The sequence below is a fragment of the Panthera leo genome, chromosome B3, assembly GCF_018350215.1.
Source record: "Panthera leo isolate Ple1 chromosome B3, P.leo_Ple1_pat1.1, whole genome shotgun sequence".
Taxonomy (NCBI): Eukaryota; Metazoa; Chordata; class Mammalia; order Carnivora; family Felidae; genus Panthera; species Panthera leo.
In genome coordinates, this window is record NC_056684.1 from 60,920,489 (window position 1) to 60,943,984 (window position 23,496).

At 49.0% G+C, this 23,496-nt stretch overlaps 1 protein-coding gene across 3 annotated transcripts in view; it reads left to right on the plus strand.

Annotated features, from left to right (window-relative positions):
• Window positions 1–16,987, plus strand: part of PLA2G4E (phospholipase A2 group IVE) — a 57,371-nt gene extending 40,384 nt beyond the window's left edge. For all 3 annotated transcript variants that reach the window (XM_042942297.1, XM_042942296.1, XM_042942295.1), the window contains 13 exons: window positions 19–179; window positions 280–366; window positions 749–786; window positions 3,082–3,217; window positions 4,459–4,595; window positions 7,146–7,368; window positions 10,006–10,120; window positions 10,640–10,777; window positions 11,176–11,283; window positions 11,825–12,028; window positions 12,900–13,066; window positions 14,324–14,507; window positions 14,956–16,987. In XM_042942297.1, coding sequence (XP_042798231.1) covers window positions 19–179; window positions 280–366; window positions 749–786; window positions 3,082–3,217; window positions 4,459–4,595; window positions 7,146–7,368; window positions 10,006–10,120; window positions 10,640–10,777; window positions 11,176–11,283; window positions 11,825–12,028; window positions 12,900–13,066; window positions 14,324–14,507; window positions 14,956–15,176 — 1,919 coding nt within the window. In that variant the 3' untranslated portion in view covers window positions 15,177–16,987. The remainder of the gene's footprint in view (window positions 1–18; window positions 180–279; window positions 367–748; window positions 787–3,081; window positions 3,218–4,458; window positions 4,596–7,145; window positions 7,369–10,005; window positions 10,121–10,639; window positions 10,778–11,175; window positions 11,284–11,824; window positions 12,029–12,899; window positions 13,067–14,323; window positions 14,508–14,955) is intronic.
• Window positions 16,988–23,496: the final 6,509 nt, after the last annotated feature.

Here is a 23,496-nt window from a genome sequence, read left to right on the forward strand (position 1 = left end):
CGTTGTCCTCTCTTCCAGTGAAGGACCTCCTGGTGACAGTAAAGGAGTCCTTCGAGCACACCCAGCGCGTCTCGCACTGCCAGGAGCCCTGCTGCCTGAACCTGGCCTGCTTCCACTACCCCAAGTACTTCCAGCCCCGGATGCACGTGGAAGTGCCCAAGAGCCAGTGGAGATGTGGGGTACAGACCAGTGGCAGTGGGGGTGGCGTAGGGCACCGGTGCGGGTGGGGCTGCCAGAGGAGCCCCTCACCCCCCTCACAGAACCCGCCTATCCTTCCAGACCTGCTGCTGCTGTGCGCGCAAGAACAGCCCTGTCTGCCAGCCCCTCGATTGCCTTCCTGACGGCCAGGCGGTGACCCTGCCGGTGGTAAGGGCCCGGGTGTGAGAAGGGGCCCCTGAGCAGCTTAGCCCGAAGCTCCTGCGGCAGACAGATGGGGAGAGCCTGGGGGGTGGTGATGCGTGGGGGTCTCTCAGGTGGGACAGAGGAGTTTTGGAGGAGTAGGAGGCTGTAAGCTGCAGCAGGGAGCCAAAGAGAATGTGTAGAGGCTGAGAGAAGGATCGCAGAGGGAATCCAGAAGAGGCAATGAGGGGAGCTTGTGCGTGCATGTATGTGCATATGTACCTATCTGTGTGCACATGTGTGTGCTGAGTCAAGTCGGGGTGGACAGTATGGTGAGACTCCACTTTGTCAGTTGGGACCACTTGGCTCTAAGTTGTCTCTGCAAAGCTGTTCATCTTTCACTTCCCAGGGTGAGAATTGTGAGTTACACGTGAAGTCTACACCCTGGTAAAGTACCCTCTTTCTGTCTGCCCCTCTTATTCATCTTAGGGGGTAAAATGTGGTTTTGAATTGCATGTCCATGATGGCTAAGGAGGTTGAGCATCTTTTCATGGGCTTTTTGGCCATTTTTATATCTTTTTTGGAGAAATGTCTCTTCTGGTAAAGTACCCTCTTTCTGTCTGCCCCTCTTATTCATCTTAGGAGGTAAAATGTGGTTTTGAATTGCATGTCCATGATGGCTAAGGAGGTTGAGCATCTTTTCATGGGCTTTTTGGCCATTTTTATATCTTTTTTGGAGAAATGTCTCTTCTCCAAATACTTTGTCCATTTTTTAAAATTGGTTATTTACCTTTTATTGTTAAGTTGTAAGAGTTCTTTTTATATTCTGGATATAAGTCCCTTATCAGATATATGATGTGCAAATATTTTCTCCTATTCTGGAGGTTGTCTTTTTACATTCTTCTTGTTTATCTGGAGAGAGAGAGAGAGAGAGTGAGAGAGCAAGTGAGCGAGAGCGAGCATGCATGTGCAGAATCTTAAGCAGGTTCCATGCCCAGTGCAGAGCCCAAAATGGGGCTCGATCTCACAACTGTGAGATCATGACCTGAGCTGAAATCAGGAGTTGAATGCTTAACCAACTGAGTCGCCCAGGCACCCCTGTCTTTTTACATTCTTGATAATGTCCTTGGAAGCAAAGACGTTTTTAACTTTGTGAAGTCCACAGTGTATCTACATTTTTTCTTTTGTCACCCATGCTTTGGGTGTCAGATTTCAGAAACCATTACCTAATCCAAGGTCATGAAGATTTACTCCCATGTTTTCTTCTAGGGGTTGTATACTGTTAGTTCTCACACTTAGGTCTATGACCGATTTTGAGTTATTGTATACATTCAGCAGGAAATAAGGATCTGGCTTCAACCTTTTGCATGTGGATGTCCAGTTGTCCCCCCCCCCCCCCCCCCCCCGCCATTTGTTGAGAAGACTATTCTTTCCCCCTTTAAATTGTCTTGGCACCCTTGTCAAATATCAAGTGACCATTTACAATTTGATTAGCCCTTGGACAAGTTATTTAACGTCTCTAGGTCTCAGTTTTTCTCATCTGTAAACTGGAGCAAAACCAAGAATACTGTCCACTCTTGCCTTGCTCTGAGGATCCAGTGAATACATGTCCAGAGAACACATGTGAAGTACTCAGTGATCTGTCTGACAAGGGGGACACTCAGCAAATATCAACTGCTGTTGTTTTGTTATTTAGTTTTTGTCGAGGCCAAGGAAGGAGTTATTTCCTCACAGTTGTGTCTCTAGTACTATGCTTGACATGGAGGAAACACAACGGCAGAGCTCCCAGGCTCTGCCTTCCAGGACATGTGATCTGGTTAGTGAGTCAGGCTGCTAAGTAAGATTCAGGTCAGAAATTGTCAAGGTCCCTTCACCCAGAGCCCCTGGGGAGCTGAACCTGAGAACACAAGAGATATAAGTAGGCAGATGGAAGAAGCTTCTGGTGAAGGCAAGGGCTGCACAAAGGCTCAGAACTGGGACTACTTCTGGGCTCTGAGAGTCAACAGACCTCTTCTAAGAAGTAGTAAAAGGTGAGGTTGGACAGACCAGGTAGGGTCTTGACTGCCAGGCCAAGAGCCTGAACTTGTCCAGGGCAGGGATGTGATAAAAATAAGGCAACTGTTGGACATGCGGAAGCAGCTCCTGCCCCACCTGCCTTGTGGACCTGTAGGGATGATAGGGTGACATCAGGACTATAAAGGGTTTTTGTCAGTTTCACAAACACACAGAAAGAGTATTAACTCCAGGAGCAGGAAGAACTTACCGAAGAATGAGAGCTCCCCAGGAAATCCCTTACTGTAGAGCCTGGACCACAGGGATTGGCCACAAGGATCTCAGGGCTCCTTGTTACCCACATCTGGCCTCAGGCTACCTGGGGGTAACCTCAAGTAACCTGGTGGTATCCCTCAAGATACCGGGGGGAAGCCTTTCTGGAGTTTCCAAATCGTGCTGAGGAGGCAGGGTTTCATCGAATCCCTGATTTTGTCGAGGACCTGTTTAGAGTGTATCACCTAAGGCTTTAGGGGCTGCTCGTTTGTCAGTCTCACTAAGTGCTGAAGACAGAATGGGAGTTAAGCACGGTTAGCCCCATTTTACAGATGAGAAGGCAGAGGCCCAAGGTCACAGAGGTGGTATAGGGCAGAACCAGGCTTCAAGCCTATGTCCAACTGACCCCAAAGCCATGTCTTCTCCATAGTAGTGGAATCTATAGGACCACTTAGCCGAGGCCCTCTGTCCCTGTAGCCCCCAGACGCTTGACGTGCGGCTGGGCTTCAGCCTATGCCAGGCAGAGCTGGAGTTTCTGCAGAAGCGGAAGGTGGTGGTGGCCGAGGCACTGAAACAGGTGTTGCAGCTGGAGGAGGACCTGCATACGGACGAGGTGGGTAAGCAGAGGTCTGCCGGCCCGGCTTAGTCCCCCTCTGAACTGAGCTGGTCCTTCATCACTGCTCCTTGCCAGCCACCCCCAAGCCCTCCTTTGCCCCAGTGTGGCTTTGGCACTGCCTTTCCTGGGTGCCCAGCTGAGGGCTGTGCTGGAGGTGATTCAGTTGTGTGTTTGCAAAGGGAAGGGAGGGCAAAGCGGAGAGAGAAAGGAAGGAGCCCCAGTGGCCCCTCCCCATGCACTAACAGGTCCTGAGGTCTTTACACAGGGACAAAATGGCCCCTCGCAGCCAGGAAACATCTGAAGCTCTAGCATCTCCCCCCAAAAGGCTCTGGGCTCTTTGTTCTTCAATTCTCCCTCCCCGCAAACATGCACAGATACAGGACCTCCAGAAAGAACAGCAGTCAGAAGCCCCAAAGAAGCAGCTTCCCCTCACTGGGCCAGCTTCTTCCCATGGGGCAGACAGTGTGCCTTTGTTAGAGCCTTTGTCACCTTGCTGGTATGGACCAAGGCCCACATCCCCCTGAGCAGCAGGTCACCCTGCAAGTGCGGACTCCTGAGGCTGACCCTGGGCGAGAGGATGGAGACCTCATGCCTGCAGAGGGCTGTGATGAGCCTTGAGGCGACAGAAGGATCTTACAATCCCCACTCAAAGACAGAGTACATCTTGGCAAAGATCCTCCTCCCTGCCCTCCCATCTTTAGGGAAAAACTGCAAGGCATCTTAATCCTATATAAAGCCAGAGGTGACACCCCTGCTCCTTCCCACATCAACAATTCATGGATTTCTGCTGTTATCAGTTATAGTACATACTGAGCACATACTGTGTGCCGGGTCTGGGCCTGGTGTCCTAATATCATATGCTTCTCTAGAGGAAACCATTAGGGAATCACACACTAGCTGGGTTCTGAAGCAAATTACTTGGCCCTCTGGACCCCAGTGTCCTCAGCTGTTAACTGAGGACTAGACTAACAGCATTAAGAACTCTCCTGGCCGTGATGTTCTGATTGACCAAACTGTGTGAGGCTTCAGACCCTCACCAACTGTTGGTTTTGGAGCAAAGATCTAATCCTAGACCTACCGGGTGGCCCATCACTCTGAAAGGCCGTTTTTAGGCCACCCAAAGCCTCACTCTGGCTGTCCGTAGCCAGCTATGCTTCCTCCATCTAAGCATTTGTCTGTCACTCCATGTCATCTCCCACCCAGCATTGCCTCAACAGTCTGCCTCTCTATGCTCCCAGGTACCATTGATAGCCATCATGGCCACTGGGGGTGGAGCAAGATCCATGACCGCCATGTACGGCCACCTGCTGGGGCTGCAGAAGCTGAACATCCTGAACTGTGCCAGCTACATCACTGGCCTGTCAGGGGCCACCTGGTAAGGAGCTGGGTGTCACTGTCTGGTGGGGCCCAGAGAAAGCAGTAGATGGGCTGGCCTGGGGTCTCTGGTGAAGCTCTCCCCACCCCAAGGTAGAGGGACTCACAAAGACTGGGCAGCTCTGCCACTTAGAGCTGTGTGACCTTGGGCAGAGGCTCGACTTCTCTGAGTCTCAGTTTCTGTATCTGTAAAGTAGGGATAACAATGGCACTGACCCCATGGGGTAGTTGTGAGAGCCTCTCCCAGTACCAGGTACCTTGAGGCTGTGGCAGGGACCCTGGAGCACGGTGGCCAGCTGTGAGTGAACCACTGCTGCCACTGACCCCATCCTGCCGGGAAGATGCAGTGCCCTCTCCAGCCATGCCAAGTATCCCAGGCTGGGTGGAGCTGGCCCAGCTCTGGCTGCGCACACTTCGGCCCACCCCCCATCCTCGCCCCTCCCTCTGCCCTGACGGCTTCCTCAGGCTCCTACCTCCTTGCTCTCTGCTGATGAGCAAGGAGAGCAAGCCCCCCAAGGTGAGGCCAGCGTGACATCCACTTCTCCGCGGAAGTCACAGTTCCTAGGGCCCACGATGCTTGTAGAAGCCCACAAAAATGTTTTACTTTCTTTTAAGGTCAGGAAAAAAAGAAGAACTTCTAGGATGAAGGAAATGTTTTAATAAATAACATTATTATATTTGTTTTTATACAGCAGTCATAAAATATAATTTTTAATGTCTTTACGGTGGAAGAGGCTCACTGATGCCATAACACAACCCTGGTCCAGGGCGGCAGGGGCCCCGTGACCACAACTGCATTTTCTGTCAGGGACTAATGGGCGTCTGAGCCCTCAATGTCCCAAGCTGGGCCCCTCATCCTGGAGGACCTCTAAGTAACTTTCATTTGAGCAGTGGATATGAACTTGCCCTAGGAAAACCAAGGGCTGCTGGTGCATCAGAACTCCGAGGCTTCAGCCCAGATGGGACAGAAGGATAGTTGACATTTATTGGCATTGCTCATGGGTGGTACATTAAGGAGATAAATCCTGCTTCCATCAGGGTGGAGGGGAAGCTGTATCCTCCTGGCCCTGCTGGGCCAAGCAGAAGACTAGGAGAAACTTAAGGGAAAGGGGGGAAGGGGGGAGGGTCTCCTGGCCTGGGGAAGCACTGCAAAGTATTCTTTAAAATCAATCGAATAAATTTTTTTAAAAAACAATTAGGGGCGCCTGGGTGGCTCAGTCGGTTAAGGGTCCGACTTCAACTCAGGTCATGACCTCGCAGTTCATGAGTTCAAACCCTGCGTCGGGCTCTGTGCTGACAGCTCAGAATCTGGAGCCTGCTAAGGATTCTATGTGTGTGTGTCTCTCTCTCTGCCCCCCTCTCTCGCTCATGCTCTGTCTCTCTCTGTCTCTCAAAAAATTAAAAAAATTTTTTTTTAGTTTTTAAATCAATCATTTATAATGGTTTTGAAAGCTTTTTAAACATGTAAAAGTAAGAATGAATCTTATGGAGAGTAGGGTTCTTTTTGTTGATGAAATCTCTTGACTAACCCCTACCTTCCCAGACCAGAAACAAGCCCTGTGAAGGAAGAGGCCACTGCTCAGACAACAGTGAAGCCACAGACAAGGTCCCCCGCAGGATATGGGGTTCCTAGGTGCTGTCCTGACATAGACAGAAAGGTTGGGTCCAGGCCATGAAAAGGCAAAAACCCAGGGCTGGGGGGATCCCTGTGTTTGTTTCACTCTTTTACCACTGCCCACATATAAGTTAAGAAGAAGGCGAAATAAATCTTTAGCCGGCATTATAATTATGGGAATTAATGTGGCAGAGTGGAAAGAGTCCAGGGTTTGGAATCAGCCACGCCTGGGTTCAATTGTTGGCCTCACCGCTCCATGACCCAGCCCTTACTTTGTGCCAGCTACTGTTCTAACCACTTTAAATTGCATGAACTTGTATAATCTTCACATTAACTCTGTGAGGTTAGGTACAATTATCATAGTTCTCTCCATTCCACAGATGGGGAAACTAATGTGAGGTGCAGTTAGATAACTTGCCCAAGATGACACAGCTAGTGAGTGACAGAGTCTGGGTTTGAACCAGGAAGACCTGGTTCCAGAGTCCTCGCTTTTTTTTTAATGTTTATTTTCTTTATTTTGAGAGAGGGAGAAAGAGAAAAAAGAGAATGCATGGGGGAGAGGCAGAGGGAGAGGGAGAGAGAGAGTCCCGAGAAGGCTCCATGCTGTCAGTGCAGAGCCCAATGCAGGGCTTGATCCCATGGACCATGAGATCATTATCTGAGCTGAAATCAAGAATCAGATACTTAGCCAAGTGAGCCACTCAAGTGCCCCCAGAGTCTTCTTTCTTAAGCAACATGCTCTACCTGGCATGTGGTAGGCAGTCAGGAAAGGGTGGCCATCGTGACTATGAATAATAATGTTCACCCCTTTCCTCCAGGCTTCTGACCTGGTTGGTCAGGGTCTCCCGTGACCTGTCCACCTTCTCTCTGGCCAGGGTCTGGTGTTGATTGGTCCAGGGCTGGCTCAGTTCTCTCCCCATGCCTATCTGTCTCCAGGACCATGGCTACCTTGTACCGTGATCCTGACTGGTCCTCCAAAAACCTGGAGCCGGCCATATTTGAGGCACGGAGGCATGTGGTCAAGGACAAGATGCCTGCCCTATTCCCAGACCAGCTCTGCAAATTCCAGGAGGAGCTTCGGCAGCGCAGTCAGGAAGGCTACAAGGTCACCTTTACAGATTTCTGGGGCCTTCTGATTGAGGCCTGTCTGGGGGATGAGGTAGGTACTCAGCTTCTTCTGGGGTCCGACCTGCCCTGGCTGATGTCCAGCTCTCTTTCTTCATGAGGGGGAGTCTGGACTTCCATTTCAGTGGAAGGAAGTTAGGTTAGACCTGCAGATTCATCTTTGGACCATAGGAAGCATGAGGTGCCCAAGTGCACTATGGAAGAAGACGGTGGGATTGTTTACACATACCCTGTGAGAGTATGACTGAGACCCTCGTGGTGGGGATGGTGTAGGTACAGTCCTGCAGAGAAGAGCGTGTCTTCTGAGAGCCATGCGAAAGACACCAGGAAAGAAAATGGGGAGGGACCTGGAGGAGGCTGGCGAGTCATCAGACTGTGATACAAGTCTGACCCCAAGTGGAGGAAAGAGGGAAGAAGAGCTGGGTGGAAGCATCCTAGACTGCTGGTCCAGAAGGTTCAGCAGGCTCTTGGAGAGTCTTCTGGACAAGTCATCTGTCAGAGGAGTTTTGTGCCCTCCATGGGCGTGCATGGGCCTGCCTCAGTATCCCTCATGTCAGTCAGGGGCTGGGAGTAGCCCAGTGGGAAGTGTGACCCCAGCACAAACTCAGTCATGGATTTCAGAGCATAGCAGCTGAGGTCCTTAGTTGAAAATCTGCAATGCTCCTTCTCATGGCTACCACACGGAAGATGGGCCCGAGGAGGTTCCTTCTGCCCTGAGATCTAACAATCAGAGCACTACATGCCCAAGAAGGGAAGCAGTCTGTGCTGGGGCTCTCAGATGCTGTGAGAGCCATGTGGGTGGTGGTAGAGCAGTGGCATCCCCAGGGGTGCTGTGTTCCTGGACATCAGGGTGAGCTCAGCTAACACCCGGACCCTTCCAGCTGCACAGGCCCCAGGGAGGAGCCAACTTTGGCTGTTGCTTGGCCCTAAAGCAGAACTTTCCACCTAATTTCTATCCAGACCCGTGGTTCTCTGCCCCGCTCCCAAAGGTATCTGAGGAGTTCTGAATTCAAAATAGAACTTGCCAGGAGACAGAAGGACGGCAAATTATTTTCTAGGAGGCTCCCTCTTCCAGAAAACCCAAACAATTTGAGAAACCAAGGATTATCTGAACCTCGTCTTCAGAATGCATTCATTCCTTCGTTTTTTTCTGTCAACAAAATTAAGTGCCTCCTGCATGTCAGGGGGTTCAGAATTGAGGCACTCAATAGCTTTTTTTAAATGTTTATTTATTTTGAGAGAGAGAGAGAGAGAGCACAGGTGCCAGTTGGAGAGGGGCAGAGGGAGGAGAGAGAATCTCAAGCAGGCTCCACACTCAGCTCAGAGCCCAACACGGGTTGGGATCCATGAGCCTAGGATCATGACCTGAGCTGAAATGGAGAGTTGGATGCTTAACCAACTGAGCCACCCAGGTGCCCAGCGCTCGAAGCTTTTGATGGATCCCACCCACCGTCCCCCTCTTGATTACCCACCATCTAATCTGTCCTTATGATGCAGGCAGAAGCTGAGGGTACTGGCTTTTGGATTCAGGCAGGATGGGGTTTAAATTCTGGCCCTGCTCTGTGCTGTTCCTTAAATGGGAATTATATCAACAAGTGGTAGTTAATAATTCTAACTCTACTTAGTGCCCCATGTGCTGAGGAGGAAAAGCACCAAGGCTTTTGACAACAGAAGTATGAGTGTTGCCTGACGTTTGGTGTGGGAGGAGCCCAGTTTCCCCGGAAAGCAAGTCTAGGGTTGATGTTGGGAGATCTGTGCTCCTCCACTCTGGCCAAGGCAGGAGGCTCTTTCCCTTGAGACTGGGTTCTTCTCTGAGGCTATAGTTTTCTGTACTTCCAGGACAGTCAGCTCTGCCGTGCCCAGATCTCTGGGCCACTGTGACAGGCACCCTGCTTGCCTTTCAAGGGAGGCCCAAGTGTTATTTGTCCCACACATATGTTTACCATCTCACGCAGGTTCAGTGGCCTTCACACACTTGAGTAACCGTGGATGGCCACCTAGCAGGCAGCTGCTTAGGGTCTAGGGTCAGAGCCTGGGCCTGTAAGACCTCAACTGGCCTTGTCTATATTGGCTGATTCATTCGGGAAGTGGCCTGTGGCCCTGGCTGATCTGCAGGTTCCCACTCTGATTTTGCAACACAGATCTCTGGGGACTAAGTGGGATTGTGGCCCATCTAGTGCACAGTTTTCCAAGCCTTTCATTTAATTTTTTTTTAAGCAGCTCTTTTTCCCCTCCCAAACAAATTTTATGAGAGGCATGCCAAGTAGATAAGAAAAATGGACTTGCTCGAGTTAAAGTGGGGTGGAAATTATGGGAATGAAGAGGGACAATGGTGGCCTTTTCCACCCCTACCTTTTTATTCTCTGGTCCTTGAGACACAAGGAGAACCCTGGGACTCCCAGGGACAGCCCTAAATGGCAGATTCAGTCCCACTCCTGTCCATATGTCTGGGATGGTGAATAGCCCAAGCGTGGGTGAACATTCTACGGGTGCATTTTAAGAGCAGCTTTGACCAGTGTCAGCTGGGACCTGGACAGAGGTCTGGTGGGCTCAGGAGCCAGGAAATGGTCTGCTGGAGTGTCCAAACTGTCCCCTTAATTCTGTACTGCCTCCAGGCGGCTTTGCTTCTTCTCCTTAACCATTTCATCCCCTTCCCCCCAACCCCCCACAGAGAAATGAATGCAAACTGTCAGATCAGCGTGCTGCTTTATCCCAGGGCCAGAACCCCCTGCCCATCTACCTCACCATCAATGTCAAGGATGATGTAAGCAACCAGGATTTCAGAGGTAACACTGGTGGCTAGAAATTTATAAGGGGGTCCCTTCTCAGCAAGCAAAGGTACCCAGCACACATACCCCGCCACCATAGTTTTGCCAAAGTCTACATCAAAAGACTGCACTGACAACTGAAGAAATTGACTTTACTACCCCTTCTGTGTAGATGGATCAGTCTGGTGGGGTCTTGTGGCTTTTCTAGGAGCAGAGGTTTGATGGATAGGGAAGAGGTTCTACATATTTCTTAAGCTGACCAGAAGGAGGGACTCTAGAGACCTGCCCTGTTTCGAGGTCAGTTGTGGTCTCCTTTTATCCAATTTGGTGGAGCAAATGAGCCATTGCAGGCTACAAAGTAGAGTCGTGCCCTGCCGGCAGAGGCTGGTCGCGGGCGCCCCCATGTGCCCTGCGAGGGAACTGCAGCCTCCCTGCCCCAGGCCCCACGAGGTCCAGGACCCGGTAGAAGCGGTGAGGAGGGGGGACGGGGCTGTCCAAGCCTGAGACTGACACCCTGCCCTGTGGCTTCGTGTGCAGAGTGGTGCGAGTTCTCCCCCTACGAAGTGGGCCTGCAGAAGTACGGCGCCTTCATCCCCACTGAGCTCTTCGGATCCGAGTTCTTCATGGGGCGGCTGATGAAAAGGATCCCAGAGTCAAGGATGTGCTACATGCTAGGTGACTCCTGGTATCCAAGGCCCAGGGGCAGGCCACCCCCCACCGCCCGCCCCATGCTGGGCAAACCACCCCCACCCCCCCCCCGCCGGCCCCATGCTGGGCAGGCCCCGCCTTTGAATTAGAGGAGTGACAGGGAGGCCTGCTCTATTCCCCCAGGATCTTGTCCTGGGTGCTGCTGCCGATTTGGGTTATCCTTGAGCATGTGACCCTCCTGCATTTGCCAGCAAGCCCTCATCAGTCCCGTGTGTCCAGCTGCACTGTGGGGAGAGGGAAATCAAAGTCTATCCCACCTCCTGAGCAGCCTGACTGGAAGGGAACATCAAGGCCAAGGTAGAAGCAGTCAGTGTCTGGGTGGGGGCTCTGGGATAGAACTGCTCACGGCTGGCCTTGGTCCCTAGGTTTGTGGAGCAGCATCTTCTCCCTGAACTTGCTCGATGCCTGGAATCTGTCCCATACCTCAGAGGAGTTTTTCCACAGGTGGACGAGGGATAAAGTGCACGACATCGGTGGGTGACCCACTGGCTTCCCCTGTTGCTTGGGCGATGGGGGGAGGGATGGATCACAAACTGAGGACCAGTCCACCTGCCATGTGTTTTAGCATCACCTCTGGTTCGCAGAGATGAGAAGGCAGCTAGGGTTAGGTCTTCCCTGCCCAGAGGGGAGAGCCATCGAGGCCTATTCACAAGCTTCAGGGGCCAGTTGTGGCCTGATGGGGGGTGGGGGAAGGGCTGGCAGAGTGGCACGGTGCCCAGGAGAACTAAGGGGTTAGGGATCTATGAGCAAAGTTAAAGGTGGCTCTTCCAGATTCCCTATCCTCTCTGGGACCCCGCCCCCCTTGCCTGTCATCACCCCTCATCTCCATTACGCTTCCCCTGTTCTCTCGCCTGGGTCCTCCTGGCCAAGGCCTTAAAACTTAGGCAAGGAAGGTATGAGCTGCACTTACAGTGGCTGACCTCTGGGTGCCAGGTAACAATGCATGGCTTCACCTGGGCCATCTGGGGACCCCAGGTCTTGTGACCTGCCTTCTCTCCTCCCTCTCCCCTGCAGAAGATGAGCCACTCCTGCCTGAAATCCCCAAATGTGATGCCAACATCTTGGACACCGCGGTGGTGATCCCAGGGTCCTGGTTGTCCAATACTTTCCGCAGCATCCTCACCCATAGGTCCTTCGTGTCTGAGTTCCACAACTTCCTGTTGGGGCTGCAGCTGCACAACGACTACCTCCAGAACAGCCAGTTCTCCATGTGGAGAGGTAACCCGTCCTGGCTGCTTGCCTGCCTCTGCTTGGATAAAGGGGAAGTGCATGTTGAAGCTGCCATGGAGAAAGGATGACAAAATCCCCCGACCACATTCATCGGGTTGGGTGGCAGTCTATCCCCATGGTGTATTCCATGTTTGGTGAGGCTGTGAACGGTAGGTGGAGCGGTGCTCCTATTTAATTAGTTGACTCTGTACAACAATTTCAGCACATAGAAGCTGGGACCCTGGTGGGGAAATGTGGGCCCTGAATTTCTTCAGTTGTGCTCTGGGGGCACCTTTTAGTGTGAGTGGCGCCTTAGAGGTGGGCAAGGATGGCCCAGCTCAAGAATCCCCCACATGGCGAGTGGCAGAGCCAGGTCTTAAACTGTGGTCGTGCAATTTCAACTCAGTGCATCTCCCAGCGCCTCTGAGGCTCAAAGATTGACTTGCCACCATCATTTGTATTTTACTTGCCCGCAGCCTGCAAATGGCTGCTTTGGCCTGGCCTAATGATCCTCATTCTCACTGTCTGGGGCAGAAAGGACAGCTCTGAGCCCAGGGTCTGTACTGATTTATAGGGTGTAAACCCTGTAAACCCTATAAACCCCTGCAACCCCACAAGCAACGTGGCTGAGTCAAAGTAGGTTTTCAATGTGTATCCCATAAAAGATTTGCAACAGCCCCAAGATAATGCCGTTCTTCATCAGTCCACCCCAACAGGGCGCTGTGACTCACCAGGCATCCTGCCTGCAAGCAGGAGGGTGGGAGGGCCAGTCCCAGGTGAAGGAGCTCCAGGCAGGGTATTAGGTCCCTACCAGGTGCCTGTGACCATCCTGAGATCATGGTGCCAGTGCATGATGGTAACTGGATATCTTGGCTTTCAGACACGGTGCTAGATACTTTCCCGAACCAGCTGACGGGGTCCGTGAACCACTTGTGCCTGTTGGACACTGCATTCTTTGTCAATTCCAGCTACCCGCCCCTCCTTAGGCCTGAGAGAAAAGTCGACCTCATCATCCACCTCAATTACTGTGCTGGGTCCCAGACAAAGGCAAGTGTAACAGAGAAAGTCTGCATGAGCAGAGCGCTGTGCTCCTTCTGAGACAGGCCACTGAACGAGCCCCATGAAGCTGGGAAATGGGAGAACACGCATTCCCCACAGGTCCAAAGACTTAGCATCGGAGAAACTCAAGCTTCTATGCCTGATATGAGGTTGGCTGTCCAAACCTCAGGGGAGGGCAGCCAGCTGACCTCCACATGCAGTGTGAGGTTTAAGTAGATTCGTGGAGCAAGTTCTAATTTTATTTCTGAGCAATTTTATTATCTGAGCATTTGCTGTATTTGGCAATTCTTAAGCTGCAAAAAAAAAAAAAAAAAAAAAAAAAAAAAATTTAAAAATAACCTTAATACAGTCCAGTCAATTCTAAAGTTTTGTACCATTTTGAGAGCTTATGATGTCCTATTTTCAAAATAATCACATTGCCCCTTTCCCTAGAAAATATGACCCTCCATGTAATTATATTAAGAACAGGACCAGAGGTTTTTTATTTATTTTTCTCTGTTTACCTTTGAAAAGTTCTGGCCTTTTAAGGGAAAGAAATTGTTTTTTGGTCTACTTTCATACAGTCCTATTCTGAGGCCCAGGAAAGGGAAGTATAGATCAATGATAAAGCATGACACCAATGACGATGACCTCAGTTTGTCAATGAGTGACAATGTACTTTCCTACACACGCTCTCACCTTATCTTTATACCAGCTCTTTGAGACAATGACAAAACTGCTATTATTCCCATGTTACAGGTTTAGGAAACTGAGGCACAGAGAGTAGAAGTGGCTCGCTTATTATCACACAGCTAGTGAGCTTAGAACAGGGGGCAGAATGAAGGCGATTCTGATACTCTCAGCCCACTTGCTCCTTCTGTGACATCATGTTTATAAAGATGCTTTTTCAGAGTCGGCCCTTTGTCAGTTCCCAGGGCCATGCACATCGCACAGGAGCCTGACCAGACATGGCTATGCCTGGTGTGGCTCCAGTCACCCTCAGGCTGCCACCCCCATCTACCCAGGTTGTGTTTGGGTGAAGCATCATTGAAAGGGCTCCATCCACCTTCAGAAGGAGCTTTCACTTGGACACAGACCAACCTACTGCCTTAGGCTCTTTGTTCTAAAAATAGCACAAACAGGCAGAGTAGTTAGAGACCTGAGTTGTTAGCAGGGGAAATCAGGAAGCTGGATCTAAGAAGTTCATGTTTCTTACCCACCCCCACCACTCCTAATACTCAAACATGTCCTCTTGTGATGTTCCAGCCCATGAAACAAACCTGTGAGTACTGCTCTGTGCAGAATATCCCCTTCCCCAAATACGAAGTGCAAGAGGGGGACGAAAATCTCAAGGAGTGCTACCTGATAGAGAACTCCCAAGAACCTGATGCTCCCATCGTGATTTTCTTCCCACTCATCAATGACACCTTCCAGAAGTACAAGGCCCCAGGTAAGCCACCTCTGAGCTTGGCTCCCACCACCTGCTAGCCTTGGGCCAGGAGCTCCTATCTTTAGACTTGCGCAGTCTTTTGACTTTACTAACAGGAAAGCCTGGCTTAGCTCTAATCTGAGTCAACCGTGGCTTTAGGAAGAAAGAAAGGCCCCCCCCACCCCTCCATGAGCCAGCAATGCCGTCTTCTACTCTTTCAGTCATTCAGCATTTATTGACATCCAACTGTGTGCCTGGCACTGTGTCATGCCTGGGCGGCCCTAAAATGTGCAAGTCACATCCCTGCCCCTGAGGAGCTTGGAGGTGTGCGTGTGCGTGTGCGTGCATGTGTATGCATGTTTTCATGCAGGTGTGTGCGCCCATGTGGGCTGAGACAGGCCATAGGGAGAGATACAGAAACAAGTCATTACAACCTTCCATATATAGCAAGTCCTTCTGCCACCTCCAGGTGTGGAGAGGAGCCCCGAGGAGCTGGAGCAGGGCCACGTTGACATTTATGGCCCCAAAACTCCGTATGCTACGAAGGAGCTGACATACACAGAGGCCGCCTTTGACAAGCTGGTGAAGCTCTCTGAGTACAACATCCTGAATAACAAAGACAAGCTCTTTCAGGCCTTGAGACTCGCGGTGGAGAAGAAGAAACGCCTGAAGAGCCAGTGTCCCTCCTAAGTCCTAGGGAGCCTCACCGATCCTGTGTCTGCTCCCATGGTCAGAGGCACGGAGCCCATCAGGGCTGACTGGCCCGCACACCAGCTCTGCTCTCTGGTGAGGGGTGCAGGCAGGCTGGCCCTGGCTTTCTATCAAAGAAATATACATTTTTAAAAGTTGAGAGAGAGAGAGAGAAGAAGACAAAGGAAGATAACACAGACATGTGTTGGGATTTTATACCCATGGCATTTTTTTAAACCTTTCTCTGCAGGGAAAAGGGCCCAATAGCCACAGGCTCCCACACATGTCCAAAGTGGCCTGAAGAAGAGGCTAGTTCCTAAGAAACTCGGCCCGCACAGTGGAGCTCAAAGCCCTCTCGACTCTACTGCTCTCTGCCTCCTGGCACGGAGGGCCTCCAGGAGTGCACAAGAGGACCTGAGGAACACTCTGTGTTCTCTGGAAAAACAATTTTTTAAATTTAAGGCAATTACGTTCTTGTGATTTTTATAGGCTATGATATTTTGTGGTTTTCATTTTTATGAATCAGGGTATTAATAGATGGCGTGATGCTGGAAGATCTAGACAGAGTGCTAGATATCCTGGTCTCTTCAACAACAAAGCCAAACAGGTGACTGATGGGTTTCAGCAGCCCCCCTGCAGCCACTCAGAGCCCCAGGACTGGTGATTCCTGAGATCCCACCCACGCAGCCCCATCTGGGCCCCCAGCTCCAATGAAATGCCAGGCAAAGCCCCAGTCTACAGCTCAGGTTCACAGAACAAGGATCTGGGATGCAGCTGAGGGACGTTTGAGTAGGTAAATGGATTCAGGCATCAGGCTGGCACTCGCTGACCAACCTGCTCCAGGAGCACCGCTGAATTCTCTTATCACCTTCCTCTCTGGTTTCCAGATGGGATTATTTATTTCTAAATGGGATTCCTCTTATTTATCATGTAAACACAATGGCCAGCACATCCCACCTCTTGGAGAGTCACCCCCAAAAGAATGAAACTAGGAAGGATCAACCTTTAAAGGACTCGGTTAGCCCTGAGGAAGAAGCCCATCCTTGTAGATGGTTTGCAGATAAATCACTGGGGAAAGGCCCAGGACACAGAAGCCCAGTCAAAGTATCTAGGTCTCCCATCAGGCTGGGAACTTGACTAAAGAACTGTATAACCTGAGCCATTGAGATGTCCAGGCCGATGGAAGGTGTGCCCAGAAAGGCACGTGGTCCCAGCAAACATGGAACATAGGGCCCTCTTTCTTGGCCTCTATGCTCCCATAGGCAGTCCTTTGGTTGTTAGGAGATGGGTGACGATAAGTAACGAAAGTTTAGAAAAAGCAACTTCCAAAATACATCCTTGGTGGGCCACTGGTTAGAAATGCAGAAGCTCAGGCCCCACCCCAGCTCTGCTGAATCAGAGTCTGCATTTTAAGGAGATTCTCACCTCCTCTCTGTTGCCCTTCCCCCAGACCCTCATCCCCGTAATGGCTACACATATTAAATTTGAGCATCGTGGACTCGCGCCATACTCTCCTATAAGCTGGGAAAGTAGGAATTAATCAGCTCACCTGAACCACTGGTAAACAAGGCTTCCAGACCTGCAAAACCGGTCCCCACCCAGATAATGCCGACCCGGGACGCCACCCGTCTCCTCCACCAGAACAGCCAACAGCCTCCACTTTGACATCTTTTCTTTCCATCTGCAGCAAACGGGCTCTCCTTAAATTAGCAGAGTAGGTCAGGCCACAAGACCTGTGTGTTATAAGATGAAGGCAGCCCTGCCTTAGATTCCTCAAAGTGTGAGGCTTATAAAACCATTGTATTATTTGAGCACAGAATAAAATGGCCATGTGGGTAAACGCCGTTGACTCACCTTCATTCATTATCTGGTGCTGCAAAACATGCCTAACTCCTGCCCTTGTCCCTGCCTGGGCTTCTCACACACCACGGCCAGCCCGAGGCGTGAGAAGGCCGCTGTTTCTTCTGTTTTTAGGAAGCCAACCAATGGGACACCAGCTCTCGCCGCCTGGTGCCCTTTGAGATTCAGATGGTTTCAGGAAGCACTGAGCCAGCAGAAGGACAGGCAGCCGGCCCCAGTTGAGCACCTACGGAGCACAGCGGTCACTAAACAGCCTCTGCTTTCCAGGAACTTAGATTTGAATTGGGGCAGGGCAGGATGGCGGGGGGGGGGGGGGGACATGACAAGATTTTTATATGAATTTGAGAAATTAAATAGTGACTTCACTTCTGAAACAATGCCGGCAACGTCACAGAGCAGGAGAGGAGCCAGGACTGCACAAGGGATAAGAACAAAGTGTCATCGACCCTGACAGAGGCAAGGGTACAGTGGTGGGGAGGCCAGGGAGGCTCCCTCCTCAGACCCCCTGCTCTCTGTCCGTCATACACTTAAATAGAAAAAAATTAAATAAAAGTCCTCTCTCCCCCAGTGTCCGTCCCTGCTTGTCTCCCCTTACCTTCCCAGGAGACCGGCCAGGATGCCATACTGCCACGCAGCTCAACCTGTCCCACGGCGGATGTTTTCTGTCCCTATTTCCCCACGAAAACACTTCTCCCCAAGGTCGCCAATGCCCTAATTACCAGATACACTGAGCCAAATGGCACCGGCCCTTTACAGGCCTTATCTTACTTGATTGTTCTCAATATTTGCCACCGCAGACCACTCCTCCTTCCTGAAACCCTCCCTTCCCACGGCTTCCTTGCCAACAACCGTTCCATTCAGACCTGCCTGCAAATATTACCCTCTCGCTACATGCCGGTCACTGTTGTAGGCCCTGGGACAATAAAAACGATTAACAATTGACCCCACACCTCAAGGAGCTTCCTTCTGGTCCCACGTAGGAGGGCTTCATAAAAACAGCGCCTTGCAAAACAGAGGGAAAGTTCCATATTAGCTGCGTACACACGGGGCACGCATTAAGGGTTGCCAGCCAGGCTCCCCCTAGGGGGAAGGGGCCAGATTTGCTGGACACCCATCCATCGTGGATTTCTTCCCACGTTTCAGCCCTTCCTCTGGTCTCACCTCCCCTGCTCTCCATTAACTGCTGGTATCCCCTGGGGTGCTCTCCTCAGCTCTCCTCTCTGTTCGCTCCATACTCTCCTTAGGCAAACGCGTCGACACCCAGGACTTCAATTACCACTTCCATCTTGAAAATTCTCAAACCTTTAGCTCTAGCCAAACCAGTTTCCTAAGTTCTTGATTCATGTATTCAAATTCCATACCAGTTAGCACTACTTTTTTAAAAATTATTTATTTATTTTGAGAAAAAGTGTGTGTATGAGCAGGGGAGGGGCAGAGAGAGAGAGAGAGAGAGAGAGAATCCCATGTGGGCTCCACGCTGTCATCACAGAGCCTGACACAGGGCCCCATCTCAGGGACTGTGAGATCATGACCTGAGCTAAAATCAAGGGTCAGATGCTTAATCCACTGAACCACCCAGGTGCCCCTACTTTTTATTATATAATCAAAAGATCAAAAGTTAGAGTGACTTAAAGAAGATATAAGAAATTTATTTCTTTCTTATTGGAGACCCAGTCTCCTTTCAGCTCTTCTGCCATCCTCAAGCTTGCCTTCCGGTCCAATATGGCTGCTGGAGCTCCAGCCATCCACAATGAACACACCAAACTAGCCCTGGTCTGCCTAGCTCTGAATTTCTTTCCTGTGACAGAAAATTAAACTTTTATCTTAACAAGATAATGAGAATTACCAGTTGTTCCAATTATCTGTTGCTTAGCAAACAAACAAAAACAAAACAAACAAAAACCCATAATATCATGGCCTAAAATAACCACCATTTTATTACACCCACAGATTCTGTGGGTCAGGAATTCAGAAAGGGCACAGCAAGGACAACTCTTATACATGTGTGGGGCCTCAGCACAAATGACTTGGACTGCCTGGGGAGGACTCAGATGGCTGGAATCTGGAATAGCTGGAGCTGAAGGATCCGCCTCTGAGACGGTACCTTCATTCACAGGTCTGGTGCCTGAGGGGGGAGGGCAGAGAGGGATGAAGGACAGTTTCCATTCGACTGACTGTAGTGCACCTTCCTGTGACCTCCCTAGTATGGTGGTTTCAAGATAATCAGCCTTCTTAAATGGCAGCTCAGGGCTCCAAGAGTGATGTCACACAGTGGCAGATGCATGGCATATTATGACCTGGTGTCAGAAGTCACATACCCTCACTTCCACAGTAACTCTATTGGCAGAAGCTTTCACAAGCCAGCCTAGATTTAAGGGGAGGGGACAAAGATCCATCCCACCTCTTGATAGGAGGCATGTCAAAAAATATATGTGGCTATATTTGAAATTCCAGCCTGCAATAATTGAATCCTTAATGTTGACTTTCCCTCTCTTCCACTAAATGAATGTCACATTTTGGGTTCTATTACTGCAGACTCCATTTCCAGGAACAAATTCAGTGTTAGTTAGGAACTACTTTCATCTCTGACTAGGAGAGACCTGACAAATAGTGGCTTAAACACATGCCTGTAAAAGAAGCCCAAGGGAGGCGGTCCACGGCTGGCACGGCGCTTCCATGATTCATCCCAGATTCTGCTCCTTCTAGCTCTGATTTACCATCCCGTACATAGTCCTTGGTCTCATGGTCCAAGATGAGATCTGCAGCTCCAGTCATCATAACTATATCCCAGGCTACAAGAGAGAAGGGGAGAGCAAGATTGAACACTTTTCTTTCTAAAGGAGACTTCTTGCAAGTCCCACACATCCTTCAGGTAACATAGCAGCCCCCAGAACTTGGTCTTATGATCATACTGAATTGCAGAGAGACTGGAAAATCTTGTTCTTACCTGGGCAGCAATGGGTCCAGCTGAAAATGAGAGTTCTGTTGCTGAACAGAAGGACAATTTAGAGGCAGCTGGCAGTCTTACTGCAAGTACCTACTGGACATCTCTACCTGCATGTCCTATAAGCTGTATCTCCAAGTGGCAGCAGTGACCTTGCTAAGTGGCTGCAGAGAAAGGAGAGATGTGTCTGGGAATGAAGGGGAATCTTCCCACACCACAATACCTCCTCTAATCTCTTCAGCATGTGTCTCTCAGGCCTTGAACCACTCTGGAATTTAAAGTATCAGAATAAGACACTGGACTTGGTAGGCATTTAGAGCCAATCACTGAACACAATCTAGAGCAAACCTCGTGAACATCAAATTACCAAAAACAAGACGAAGGGAAAAAAAAAAAGCTTCCACAAGAACTACAATTAAAATTTCAATATAATGGGGCCCCTGGGTGGCTCAGTCGGTTAAGTGTACGACTTTGGCTTAGCTCATGATCTCACAGTTTGTGGGTTCAAGTCCCACATAGGCTCGCTGCTGTCAGCACAGAGCCTGCTTCATTACCTCTGTCCCCCTTTCTCTCTGTGCCCCTCCCCTGCTCATGCTATCTCTCTCTCTCAAAAATAAACCTTAAAATTTTTTAAATAAAAATAAAGAAATAAAGTTTCCATATAGCAAAGAGAGTTGTTGAGTCTTATCAAAATATTTGTTTTAAGAATTATTTAATTTTTTAATGTGTATTTATTTTTGAGACAGAGAGAGAGAGAGAGAGAGACAGTATGAGCAGGAGAGGGGCAGAGGGAGAGAGAAGGAGACACAGAATCATGACCTGAGCCAAAGTCAGATGCTTATCCAACTGAGTCACGCAGGCACCCAAGAATTATTTAATACAACAAAAATCCAGGTAACTAATGTCACTCTCTGTAAAACTACCTGAAATAAGATTTAACCTGAAAAAAACACAGTTGGATTCATTTGAAAAGTTGACTGAAATTGGGATTGTTTTTTCTGAAGAAAGAAAACCAGGGGCACATGGGTGGCTCAGTCAGTTAAGCATCTGACTCTTGGTTTCGGCTCTGGTCATGATATCACAGCCCTTGAGATCAAGCCTGGTAGTAGGATTGTCTCTCTCCCTCTCTCTCTGCCCCTCCTCCACCTTCATATCTGCTCTCTCTCTCTCAAAATAAACAAACTTAAAAATATATAAAGGGGCGCCTGGGTGGCTCAGTCGGTTGGGCGTCCGACTTCGGCTCAGGTCATGATCTCATTGGGCTCAGTGCTGACAGCTCAGAGCCTGGAGCCTGCTTTGGATTCTGTGTCTCCCCCTCTCTCTGCCCCTCCCCTGCTCATGCTCTGTCTCTATCTTTCAATAATGAATAAATGTTAAAAAAATTAAAAATATACATATATATTAAAAAATATATATATAGGGGCGCCTGGGTGGCTCAGTCAGTTAAGCGTCCGACTTCAGCCAGGTCACGATCTCGCGGTCCGTGAGTTCGAGCCCCGCGTCGGGCTCTGGGCTGATGGCTCAGAGCCTGGAGCCTGCTTCCGATTCTGTGTCTCCCTCTCTCTCTGCCCCTCCCCCGTTCATGCTCTGTCTCTCTCTGTCTCAAAAATAAATAAACGTTAAAAAAAATTAAAAAAAATATATATATATAATAACTAGAAAGAGGATCACAACTTGCAAATGGACGCAAAATGACTATTCTGGGAAGCACCAGTCTCTCTCCCACACCACCAAGGACAGATCAAGAACACAAAAACCAGGGCTGAGCTTTATGAAGACAGAGAAGGAAGAAGAGTAAGACATTATGATGTGTCCTCTGGGCCAGGCTCTTTCAGAACTTTTATTGTTTTTAAAGATTAAAGGCAATAATTTTTTCTTCCTTCACATTTATTGCTGATTATAAAACGAGAACATGAGGGATGCCTGGGTGGCTCAGACTCTTGACCTCAGCTCAGATCATGATCTCATGGTTCGTGAGTTCTAGCCCCACATCGGGCTCTGCGCTGACAGCATGGAGCCTGCTTGGGATTCTGTCTCCCCTTTTTCTCTGCCCCCCCCCTTTCTCTCCCTTAAAAATAAATAAATAAACATTTAAAAATAAATAAATAAAACGAGAACATGATTCTTGTGTAAAATCTGAAAATAAAAATGCTGAAGTGTATCAAGAAGAAAACTCAGATCATTTATCATTCCAAAACCCAGAGATCATTATTATTTTGGGGTTTATCCTTCCCAAATTTTCCTTAGATGCCTTAATTTTTTTATAATAGTACAAAATGCTATACATTCATTTTTTTAATTGTTGGTAAAATATACATAATGTAAAATTTGCCACCTTAACCATTTTTAAGTGCACAGTCCAATAGTGTTAGCTATGACCACATTGCTGTGACCGCCTGAATTTTTTCGTTTTGCAACACTGCAGCTCTATACCAAGGAACAAGTCCCCATTTCCTCCTCCCTCCAGCCCCTGGTAACCACCATTCTATGTTCTGTTTCTGTGAATTTGCCTATTTTAGATACATCAGATAAGTGAAATCATATACTATTGGTCTTTTTGTAACTAGCTTATTTCACATAGGATCATGTTCTCAAAGTTCATCTAGATTGTGGCATGTGACAGGATTTCCTTCCTTTTGGGGACTAAATAATATTTCATTATATATATAGCACATTTTGTTTATCCATTCATCCATCAATGGAAACAGGTTGCATCCACCTCCTGGCTATTGTGAATACTGCCTCTATGAACACGGATGTGCAAGTATCTCTTGGAGATCCTACTGTTAAATTGTTTGGATATATACGGATATATACCTAGAAGTAGAATTACTGGATCATATAGTTCTATTTTTAATTTTTCAAGGGATCGCCATATTGTTTTCCATAGTAATTGAATGTATTCACTTCTGTAATCTGCCTTGTTTACACTTAAAAATATATTCTGAGTATTTTCCCAGGTTATTAATATTCTTTTTATTTGACACAGCTTTCAGAGACTGCATAGGAATCCATTACCTATCTAATTAATCCTCCATGGGGAAACATCTAATTATAGCTTTTCACTCTTACAAGTGTTATGCTGATAAGCATTCTTTAGATAAAGCTTTACATTGATTATTTCCTGAGGATAAAATTCCTGAGTCTAGAAGTATGAGCATTTCTAACAACTAATAAAGGTATAACTGATACACAATAAATCATACATATTTATTTATTTTTTTTTTTTCAACGTTTTTTTTTATTTATTTTTGGGACAGAGAGAGACATAGCATGAACGGGGGAGGGGCAGAGAGAGAGGGAGACACAGAATCGGAAACAGGCTCCAGGCTCCGAGCCATCAGCCCAGAGCCTGAAGCGGGGCTCGAACTCACGGACCGCGAGATCGTGACCTGGCTGAAGTCGGACGCTTAACCGACTGCGCCACCCAGGCGCCCCTCATACATATTTAAAGAACACAATTTGATTAATGTGGCCAGGTGTATACAACTGTCAATCATCACCACAATTAAGGTA